This window comes from Caretta caretta, chromosome 7 (assembly GCF_965140235.1).
Source record: "Caretta caretta isolate rCarCar2 chromosome 7, rCarCar1.hap1, whole genome shotgun sequence".
NCBI lineage: Eukaryota > Metazoa > Chordata > Testudines > Cheloniidae > Caretta > Caretta caretta.
The window spans coordinates 19951837-19963144 of NC_134212.1; the positions used below are offsets into that span (position 1 = coordinate 19951837).

At 46.0% G+C, this 11308-nt stretch overlaps 1 protein-coding gene across 4 annotated transcripts in view; it reads right to left on the reverse strand.

Moving 5' to 3' along the window:
- The window catches only part of FGD5 (FYVE, RhoGEF and PH domain containing 5), a 156186-nt gene extending 154338 nt beyond the window's left edge, over positions 1–1848 (reverse strand). For 2 of the 4 annotated variants that reach the window (XM_048858707.2, XM_048858710.2), the window contains exon 1: positions 1327–1848. In XM_048858707.2, coding sequence (XP_048714664.1) covers positions 1327–1339 — 13 coding nt within the window. In that variant the 5' untranslated portion in view covers positions 1340–1848. The remainder of the gene's footprint in view (positions 1–1326) is intronic. The other 2 variants (XM_048858706.2, XM_048858709.2) reach the window with 2 other exon arrangements.
- Between the last annotated feature and the right edge of the window lie 9460 nt (positions 1849–11308).

The window sequence follows — 11308 nt, forward strand, 5'->3', positions numbered from 1 at the left end:
AAAGGCCAGAGACAGGCGGTGAAAACTCGCGTGGGACAATAAATGACTCTCTAGTGGGTCTAAAAATCTGCCCGCTCTGAGGCGCAGAGTTCGGGAGCGTCCTTTGCTCGCACCGGGTGCGTTCTAGGTGGGAAATCGATGCGTGTGGCAAATGACGCTGTGATTTTGCAGGTTAAAACTGTCTCGTTTGTTTCACATATGCCCAGCCTCCCCACGCCCCGGCAGCCAGCACTTCGCCGCCGAGGGAGAAGAGAAAGGCACCGCCTCGCCCCGTTACCCCAAACCGCAAATCTGTTCACAAAGTCAACCGCAAAATAAACCGCAGACAGACAGGATCAGGGTAACAAACTCCGCAGTAAAGCCCCGCTCCTCGCCTCTCCCAGCCCGGCTTCGCGCCGAGGAGCAAACGGGGCAGGGAAGGGGTGAAAAGTTGGGCATCTCCAAGTTGCCACCAAATCAGCCAGGAGCTAAAACACCCCTTAGGGCTCCAGCATCCATGTGTCAACTTGCCAGCCGGCCGAAGAGTTTCTCACATCACCCATCCACCCCCCCAACATACAGCGCCTTTAGCTCTCTCTCTCTCTCTCCCTGTGTCCGGCAGTTCCCTTCTAGTGATTAATAAAACCCACCTCCAAACCACTCACTTTTCTAGTCCCTGACATAGGTGCTGGAAGTCTGGGGAGGGGGGGGGGGTTGCCGCCCCCGCTGGCTTGAAGTGCTTTCCCTGGTATCCAGGGTTTACAGTTGGATTCAATGGTTCTCAGCACCCCCACTGTACAAACGGGTTCACCACCTCTGGCCCCCGAAGCCCCAAGCACTGTGTTGCAGGTTTCACTGGACCTAGGCACTCTTTATAAACCGCATCTTGACCAGATCAGGACCGTGCCATTATTCCGGAGTGGAAGCCAAGGCGTGCCTCTCCCCGCCACCAGCCCCTTTCCCTGGCTTCGGATTTGGCAGAGAATAAACGAACCCAAGAAAGAAATGGGGGTGAAGGGCAAAAGAAAAGGAAAGAGAGAGAGGTGAGAGGGGGAAGGCGCCGCTCTCCCCTTTAGTTGCTCAGGACCAGGCTGCGCACAGCCCGGTTACACAAGAGGGGCACTCAACTTCAGAGAGACAAGGCGGGCCAGGTAATAATCTCTTATCCGAGCAACTTGTGTTGGCGAGAGAGAGGAGATCGCTGATGTCTCCAGGAGCCTCCGCCAGGCTACAGCACCAGTGCACCCGTGGGTCAGTTTCCGCCGCTCTCCCCGGGAGCGAGCCCTTCGCCGCCCCAGACTTTCCCCACCCGCTTCCCAAATCAGGCCCCCAGGAGCCGGCACTCACCTGCGTTGCTCATCTCCCCCAACTTTCAGGTCTCACGCCCTCAGATCATGGTCCTGCGCGCCTGGGTCGGTCGCACCTCCTTAACCCCCGGCAGCCAGGGACGAAGTTGGAGCGGGGGGTCGGTGTGGCCAGCCCGCGGGGCTGAGAAGGGAGGGGATAAGTAGTCAGCAGTGGCCGGAGCCTCTTTGGCTGGGGAGAAGGGGGGGGGGGTTGCGTGGGGAGGGTGTCGGCTCAGGAGGGGCGATCACTGCCGCTGGCAGCCCTCGTCCTGCCCCATGCTTAGCCTGGCAAGGCAGACTGGTTGCAGGGAGCTTGTAGGGGCCCTCCCTGATCGCAGCGCACTGGCCAGGGCTCGCCACCGCCTCCTCCTCACTGGCATTTCCCTTCCTTTCCTGCAGAGGAAGCCCTTTGGCTCGCTCAGGGATTGAAAGCTGCAGTGAAACAAGGGAGGGGGGCACGGATGCCAAACAAACAGATTTAAAGGGACAGCAGCTGTTCTCTCCCTCACCCCCTTTATGTCCCCCCCCCCACTTCAGGATCTTGCATAAGCTCAAGGAGTGTGAATGGGGCTTGCACAAGCAGCGGGGGGAGGGAAATGGGGAGAGAGGCTTCTCCTCCCCTGGTAGCGTTTGGAAAAAGAAATCATGAACGTGGAAGTTTGTGCGTGGAGCTGAAAGTCCAGGGAAACCGGCTCTCAGGAGACACTCGGGACCGTTTCGTCCCCAGATCCTGCAGCCGCAGAGGATTGAACGAGCGTTGCAAAGCACTGATTGTTTCACAGACGAGCCCGGGATGTGCCTTCCCCCCGCGGGCAGGCAGGGCAGCTCGCACCAGTCCCCCGGAGCCGAGAGTAGAGCCTTTCTGCCCGGCGTGGCCGGGGTTAGCTCTCTCCGCCCGCTTCCCGCCCGGCACGTCCCTGCAGAGGGGACCAAAGGCACTGGAGTGTCTGTATGAAACGATCGGTAGCCACAGGTAGAGTGTGTGGACAACGGGCAAGTGAAAGGGCGTGAAGACTAGAGAGGAGTGCCTCTCCTTGCACAAAAGCAGCCCCTGCCCCGACACGGGGGGGAGGAGGGAGAAAGCAAGTTAAAGGAAAGGTTTGCCTTGTCTCCTTCTGTTCTCCCCCTCTTTTTTAGCTAGCCCTGCCTTGGTCTCTGTGATCAGCCTTTTCTGCGCAGAAATAACTGGGGAGACAGAAATTCTCCTTCTTCTTCCTTCCTCCCTTCCCACCAAAGGTGTGTCTACGTTCTGGCTCGAAACACGCCGGGGCCCCCCCAGAAAAGGAATCCGTCTGCCCCCCCCCCCCGCTCAATAGTTGTGTGGCTTGCAGTAGACTGTGCGAAATAGAGCCCTGATCCTGCCGTCTTTACTCGGGAGAGTAAGGATTACTCGTGCGAGTCAGTGCTGTCAGCTCAGGCCCGCTGTTCTTGTGTGCTCTTAGCTTCAGTCCAAAGCTTCAAGACCTTGGTGTGGTTCCCCACTGTGCTCAGGAATTTCAAAAATAAATCCGGGAGGCTAGAAAATGTCCATTCTCCAAAGGTGAGAGATCTCCCCCCCTCCACTCCATCCCCTAATTCGGCAAACTCACTATTATGAATTTATGGGGGAGGGGGAGGAGAGGGCGGAATAAGAGGAAACGCTGGGCTCTTGTTCCCCTTGTAAAGGTAGGATCCTTATAGGCTGCAACTCCATGAGCCAAGGGGTTTGGTGTGCAGATGTTTGCTATAGTCTACAGCCCCGTTCACACCTGCGGGTCTCTGCACTCGTGCATCACAGAGCAATCCGTTTGGTCCCAAAGAGGGCTGGGTCTAACTTGATTTTACTGAGCGGCAGAATATTCAGATGTAAGATTAGAAAGTGAGAAGCTCCCGAATACCTGGCCCCAGGATAGCTTACAAGTGACATAAATATTTTATGCACCGAAAGGATTATTTGTGTTTGGTGGTTTATGTTAAAAGACAAGTAGCATTAATAAAGGTAAGCTGATAGTGTACAGCAGCTTTATTTCATGGAGCATTGTTTCATGTTGATTTTATTATAAAGCATCTAATAACAAACATCGTCATTATCTGCCAATTTATAAGACACAGCTGAAAAGAGAGCGACCAAAGACGTTCAAAAGCCTTCTTCACTGTTGTTTCCTTGTGACTGATATTAAATAATTTCATTCTAAAGAGGTACAGGTAACGGAAGCAAATTCACTAACCTGAGGAGCAAAAGAGGACTAGATTTGTGTTGGCTGCTTCTCAGCCACTGTGGCTAATCTGTTCCTGCATTGCATTCATCACTATGGCATCTGACCAGATCAGGCCCTAATCCACTTAGTCAAATCAAATCAATCTAAGAAATGTTTCCGGAACCACCAGTTTGTGTGAATCCAAAGTGCCTGATCATCTAGGGCATAATATGGAATCTGAAAACGAGCAAATTTAATACTTGCTTTTCAAGTAGCACTCAGGTGGGTTACAGAACGGAAGGTTTGGCATTTTTGCAAGAAACTAAAAATGTCAGAAAAATTCTAAATATGAACCTACATAACAAGAAACTGGGCATGGAAATTAAGGTCAGGGACATGATGGACAGCCAGAAACTGTAGTTATTAGGTATTCAAAGCAGAAATGATTTGAAAAATGTCAACTGAAACACATTTTTGAAGGAAAATGACTTTTTGATTCAATAACAAATATAATCAAAAAGCTCAACTTTTGTGAAAAAGTGGTTTTTTTGTTGGAAAAAATGGAAAACGAGCACCAAATTTCTTTAGGTTTTCAGTGACTGAAAATTTTTGCTGAAAACAAATAAGAAAGTGTTCTTCTCAAAATGTTTCATGGGAAAAATAACTGGTTCCTGATCAGCTCTTTAAAAAAAAGTTTCTTACTATTGAGCAATGTCAACCAAATGTTTTGCAGCAGATTTAGTCCAAATCAAGATGAATTCATGTCATTAGCTCGCTTATCAGATTTCATTTGTTTGGCATATTTTTAGTAAATTTAGGAGCTGTGCTCATTATTATTTTTCCAGTATTCAAGCAAAGGGAACTTGTTCAAAGGGAAACAGGCAGTTTCTACATATTGTAACACACTAATGGAGTTTTTCTTATCCTGTTTTTATAGGAGATGTCCACTGAAGCAAGCTTGGGTGTGGTTATACTGTGCATAACTAATTCTGAGCAGCAAAGGGTTTCCTAACTAGAGCTAGAAAGATTAATGGAAAAAATATTTGACAGATATTTTATTTGAACAGTATTGCAAAGTTAATAGAATGATTAGTGTCACAAATGTGAGATCACCAGGTCTCATAGAAGCTTCTCCAAAACAGCTTGTCCAAAGTTCTCTTCACACATAATGATTTGCAGTTTTCTACAGGGTAAAAAGAAGCCAGGAAAATTCACAGATCTGTGTCCCAAATCTCAACAGTCTTTTCATGGACAGCGTGATTGAGCTTTTCCCCTCTCCTCTGTTTGTGGAGCCAGATTGGATATTTCTCACATACATATGAGTCTCTTCAATCTGTTTTAACTCTGCAGTTGGTTCAAGAGGGCCACCAAATATGTCCTCCAGCCACAAAGCCCTGTTTTTTAGAATCTGAAAGGATCCTGTCCAGGTTAAAAGTGACTACAGATTTCTTTTGGAGGGCGCGTGGGGGAGGAGGTGATTAATTTATTACTTTTCATAAACAAATAATGACATACAAAAAGATAAATGACTTACAGCTTGTCTATGTTACGAGATACCACACACTTCTCAGGATATCCAAGAAAGTTATGCAATTACACAACTTTACAATTTGTCAAAGCTGTAAGACCGGACAGTACAAAATCAGGCAATTTTGCACAGCCACAATATGTTGGGGTGAGAGTAACAACAACAGCAATAAAAGACATACACAAATAGGCAACAATAGGAAGTTCGGGACTAGAAAGGTGGGAAGAGGGAAAAGCGGAGAGATCAGATGGAATGGGAAGTTTGGCTTTATTTGAGCTATCTCTGCATTCTTTATTCAAATGTATCAAGAAACAGGGTCCAAATTTCTTTGAATTACATAATTGCTCTCTACATTGATAAGCTGTTCTTTCTTTTGCTGAGAATGCAGACAGGTCGGAATACTGCTGCTCTATTCTGGGCATAAGCGTACTCGTCTATTTTTGTAAAATCATTGGGGCATCATTGGGGCCCTCAAGCACCAAAGTCTTTGTGGTGGGGTAAACCCGGTGTAGTAGGTACATAAACCAGGGTATAATTTTCAGCTGAGGTTTGATTGCTGACCATAGATGACTCGTGCCTCCCTATATTTGTGGGGCACAATCTAAAGGGGAGGACACATGACTGCTCCACATGTCTCCTCTGCCCAGCGATCCCCTGCCCTGTGCCCAGGTTGGGGCTGCTACACTCTCCCCAACCAATGTTACCTGCTGGGGGGCAGGGAGGGCTCTGTCCTTCTCCCTCTGTGCCTCAGCCCCGGCATGCTCGGCCACTCTCCCTGGCAGCAGGGCCTGGGTGGGGAGTGGAATGGAGCCACTTCTCACACAGCTGAAGGCCGCTGCTCCAGGTCATTGCTCTGTGCAGCATAGCATCTGCCTGAGACAGCCTGGCTGGGGAGGTGGTAGCAGTGGCCTGCTCCATGCCAGGTCTCGGCTGCTGGGGACAAGGAATGAGTGAGCTAGAAATGTGCCAGAGGGGAGAGTGGCCTCCTGCTCGCACGGTCCCCATCCCCAGCAGCTGGGCCCAGGCAGTGGCCCCTGCCACTGCCACCTCCCCAGCATCAACCCAGAGCAGCCGGAGGGAGAAGTGACTAATTCCACTCCTTCGGCTCCCTGCCCATGCCCGGCTGACAGGGATGGGCTGAGGGTGTTGGGGAGCAGGTCCAGCGGAAGAAGGACAGAGCCTCTCTCCCCAGACTGCACTGGCAGGCCGAGCAGCAACCTGGAGCAGCACCTGACCCCACATTCCCCCCTCTCCATGTATTGCCATGGCTGAAGCCACGCACAACTTTCACCCCTGTGTCCACCTCTTTCCACAGCTGTCTGACTGTTGGACAGCCCCACAGCACATACATCAGGGTTCCTTTTTCTTTACTGCAGCGCCAACAAACACCAGAGGACGGGGCCTCTGTCTCGCACAACCTCTGTAGCGTCCACTGCATTTTCAGTAGAATCTTTTGCTGTATTAGGTATAACTTGAGATCGGCAGACGTGTTTTTAACATTCCACAATATGCTCTGCCACTGGAGTTCTTTTAAGGGCTGGGATAACTCCCCTTCCCACATTTTCACAAAGAACTCCAGACAAATGGAGGTCCTCTTCCTTAGAGAAGTATACATAGTGGACACGGGCCTGGGGAATTTATGAAGCATTTCCAAATTTCCCTCTGGCAATCCTAGGGCATCTGGACCAAATTGATAACGTTAGCAAGTGTTTTAGTTGTAAGTACTGCCTCTCCACTGAGGGTGGAAGGTCATGTCATTGCTTTAGTGCAGCGGTTCTCAACCCACGGCCCGCGGGCCACGTTTGGGGGCCCAATCAGCACACAGTTGCAGCCCATATGACATCCTCAGGGCCATACAGGTAGTGTATATATTGTGTGCATGCGGCCCACATAACACATATGCGGCCCACAGTGGTAAATAGGTTGAGAATCACTGCGTCAGTGTTAGAAAAGAAACAAAGCCCTTATCCCTGACTAACTGGGAAAGCCATATGAGGCTGTTGCTCAGTCAGTTCTTCCAAATCAGGCTGTTTCCAAATTTACAAGTCTGCGTTACTCCAGTTAGGTGCTTTTTCATGGTGGTGAGAATGAAACTGGTACCCAGACCCTTTGCGCAGCCACCACTGTAGGCACCTTCTTTTTGTCTGATGGAGAAAAATAGGAACCAAGCAGACCCACAGGGGGAATTGGACGCATTAATACCCATTCAATTCCCACCCATGTGGGAATAAGAGCGTTAGCATGCTGGAACCAATTTGACATTTGTGACATGATAAAACCATAATAGTAATTTTGTAAGTCCCTTGACTACGGGGAGCTGGTGTGTTTTTTAAGTGCTAGGCGTGGACATTGACCAGGGCCGCACAGAAAGGCTCTTATAATGTTACATTTTCTAAATTAAGACAGAGGGAGAGAGAGAGAGAGAGATATACACACACACATATACTGCCACCTATTTGTATTGCTAGTTATTTGAGAGAATATAGGATCTGAGTTTATCTTCACTAGTTTATTAATGTTTCTTGATACTTATATACCTAGGGACTTATTTGCATCAGTTTGCCTATGGAAATCACATTAAGAAGAAGCCCCACTACCTGACAATGGGAGATTTCCAACGAAAGCTTATGCTCAAATAAATTGGTTAGTCTCGAAGGTGCCACAAGTCCTCCTTTTCTTTTTGCGAAGACAGACTAACACGGCTGCTACTCTGAAAGCTGTCAATTTTTTCTAATGTATTTTGTAACCAGATATTGTTCTGAATTTTTGAATGAGCAATAGGAGGGTTGGAATAGTGGCTTCTGGTTTGCGTATGCACAAAAGGGTGTCTGCACACAACATCAGTTCGTGCTCCATGGAACCAAGTTGAATGCCTCAGATGTCTGGATAGCTATTGCCGGGGCTCTAGAGCCAAATCAAAAAGTGAGGGAGACAACAGGCATCCTTGCCTGGTGCCCAGAAGAGGCTGGAGGTATCCCAGGTCACATTGTTGATTGTAATGCAAAAGGATAAGTGAGACTATAACCATTGGATTAGGAGCTAAATACGAGTCAAAATCCAAATTCTTGTAGGGTATGAAACATATACCTCCAGCCCACGCTATCAAGCGGCTTTTCTGTCTCTAAGGCTAATATTCAGGTTCATCATATGTCACTGATAAAATTTCAGTAAGTTGCCATTTGATGAGAATTGATCTGCATGTCCCCAAAGTTAATAAAGTATAAGCTTGGAGCACCAGAGATAACCTAAATCTGTAAGTAAGTTAGTAACAGTAACTGGCTAACTTCATCAGTGCAGATGGGGCAGACATAACAACTGGGAAATAAACTTGGGATAAAACAGAACAGGTACTGAAGCTATTTAAAAAATAGGCTATTTAAAAAACATTCTGCATCTTGTGGCTTTTGGACCAGATGCACTCCCTCACCTGGAAACTTTATAAAATATTTGAGCCCTTGCAGCTTGGCAAGTTTCCTTGATCATTTAAAGGCTGATCTCTGTTTAATCACATACTTTGCAAAGTCTTGAAAAATCATTATCTTATTTTGTGGCATCCCCCAAAACATTATTGCATTATTTTTTCCTTTTACAGTAAATCTTAAAAAAGTTGACAATCAGTGCACAAGGTTTGGCATTTGAGGCTGGGTTAGGAGCCAGGGATCTAGGAGCTCTCTCTAAATCAAATTTAAAATCATTTGGCAGACTAAGCACTTCTGAAAGGAGCTGGTGAACTAATTATAGAGGTTTATCTTCCTTTGTTCCTTCACATACTCCTATAATTCTCAGATTATTGTGTCGAGACCTTCCCTCAAAGTCTGCTACTTTTGATTTAAGAGAAGCTAAGTTTGTGAGGCTTCTCTGCACCTGGGCAGAGAGCCCTTGTATCTGATCTTCCCCCCATTATATTCTTTCTTCTGATTCATTCACCCATCTGTCAGTGTTTGCAGAAAAGAGTTAATCAAGGTAACAGCCAGTTGTATTGTGGCCTTGATATCTACTGTGTCTGCAGCAACTTTCTCCAGCATGGCCATCATAGACACAGTGCCCTCAGGAGCAGCCATCTTGCTCAGGGGGTGAATGGTCTCTGTTCTCCTTGTTTTTTAGCTACTTGTAGAGCGCCCAGTGGACAAACCTTTGCCTGCTGACATTTGAGAGATTTTGGGGTACCTATTCCTTTATTGCGGGGGGGATTGGTCAGGGCCCTGGACTCTGAATGGAAATGGATATTACCAGATGTCTCTGGAGCTCAAGACATCTGTTCTGCTATGCCGCACAGCACCCACTGGAATCCAATAAGAATCAACACATTAATTTCAAGCTTCTTGGGGGCTAATTCTAAATAACAGTGAGAGAAGAAACAATTTTAAAAGTTACAAAAATATATGTTTTTCTTTATATAAGAAAAGATGAACATACAGTCCAGCTCGCTTCAAACAATAGGTGTGTTTGCCTGTTTTTGCAAGAGTAGAGTGCAGAATAAGAGACTTATAATACAAAGTCAGGTTCCATCTCACTAATATGTCAGTTTCTCTCATATATTTTAATTTAACTTACATTACGAGGGAAGATGCTGTGTGACAATTATAAAGCAAAACAGAAAGACCTGCTTTCTTCTAATGCTGAACAAGGAACTCCTCTCTTCCGCTTTTTCTCTTTAGACAGAAAACAGTCTTTCCTATTATAAAAGCAATAGGTCTGGTTCTTTGATGCCCTGACACCTAGGTTGTTATTTTACACCAGTGAGAAGTGGGTGTAAAATGCTACCACATCAGAATGGTAGTGGTTTACACCCAATTTGTACCGATGTAAATGACTACGAAAGGTGCAAGACAACGGAGAATAAGGCTCAGTGGTCTAGGACTGATTCAGAGGAACACTTAAGCAAGTTGTTAAATCTCTCTGCAGTGAAGCATGTGCTTAAATTGCATTAAATACTTTGGGACTCAGTTCCAGAAGGTGCTCAGCACTTTGACCCCAATCCAGCAAAGCATTTAAGCATATGCTTAACTTTAATACAATATGATTCTTCCTATGCTTAAACTGACGCATGCCTTAGAGCTTTGCTGAACATAGGCCTTATTTAACAGCGCCTTTGAAAGCTGATCCTTGGAGATGCTGAGTGCTTTGAACAAGGTGCTGAATGTCCTCAACTTTCATGCACTACTGTGAGAGCTCCAGGACCCTGGGCATCTCACAGAAGGCACTCAGAACCCCATAGACTGGGCTCTTGGGTAGCAATCAATCCAGTTGTTTTTGAACTTGGATCCCTGTTGGTTCATATTGAGTTAAAATTGCTACTAATAGGTAATGCAGTATTTACTAATTTACCAAAGAATTTATTTTTGATCAGTTCAATCTAAGGCTTGAATCAAAGAACTCAATTCAATGGGAAATCGGGCTACAATTTAGGAGGGGAAAAAATACTCCATGTAGCGGTTGCCACCTTAAAAGATCTGAAACTGTTGCAGCAAGCAAAAGGCCCACAGTCTTTTTACTGTCAGTTTAAAAGATAATCTAGGGTATAATTACCTATACCAAAGACAATGAAAAGATTTAAGAGCTTTATAGCTAAATGCAAATAAGAACCATAAAACTGCTTACATTTGTCTGTGTGTTTATTTATTTTTTTGGCCCCATATCGACAAGCAAATGCAGAAGAGTAGAAGAGAATTAACTGGATTAGCTTTTCCTGTTAAAAATAAAAGGACTGTAATAAGAACATGTTCAAGGAACAACAATGGGTCATAAAAAGCTTTTAAAACCACCAAAAACCTTTTTTTTACTTTCCCCCCTTAAATTACAATGAAAAGAGATGGTGTGTGGGTGTGTGTGGGTGTGTGAAAAGTAGTAGTAAACATTCCCCTGCAGGATTTGTAATCCAGCCATTCTAGCCTGGTGTTAGTGGGTACCTGAGGTGAAATTGACTAGAAACAGACTAGAAACAAACGTGAAATTGACTAATCCATTTTCATTGCCCAAGGGAAAGAAATGCAAAAGGTAAACAAATGAAGTAACAGTGGAAACTAAATGAGATTTTTATAATAATTTTCGGTTTAATAATCTAAAATTCTATTAAAGCACTCTGTAATCTAAGGGTCCTTTTGGTAAGTCTGACTAGCTTTAAATTTATTAAATCAATGTTTTAGGCTCACAGGCCTCAAACCAGCCAAGCAGTTGAACAAATACTTAACTTTAAACATATGAGCAGTCTTATTTACTTCAGCAAGGTTACTCACATGCTCAAGTACTCTGCTGGATCAGGGCTCTATAGCAATGTG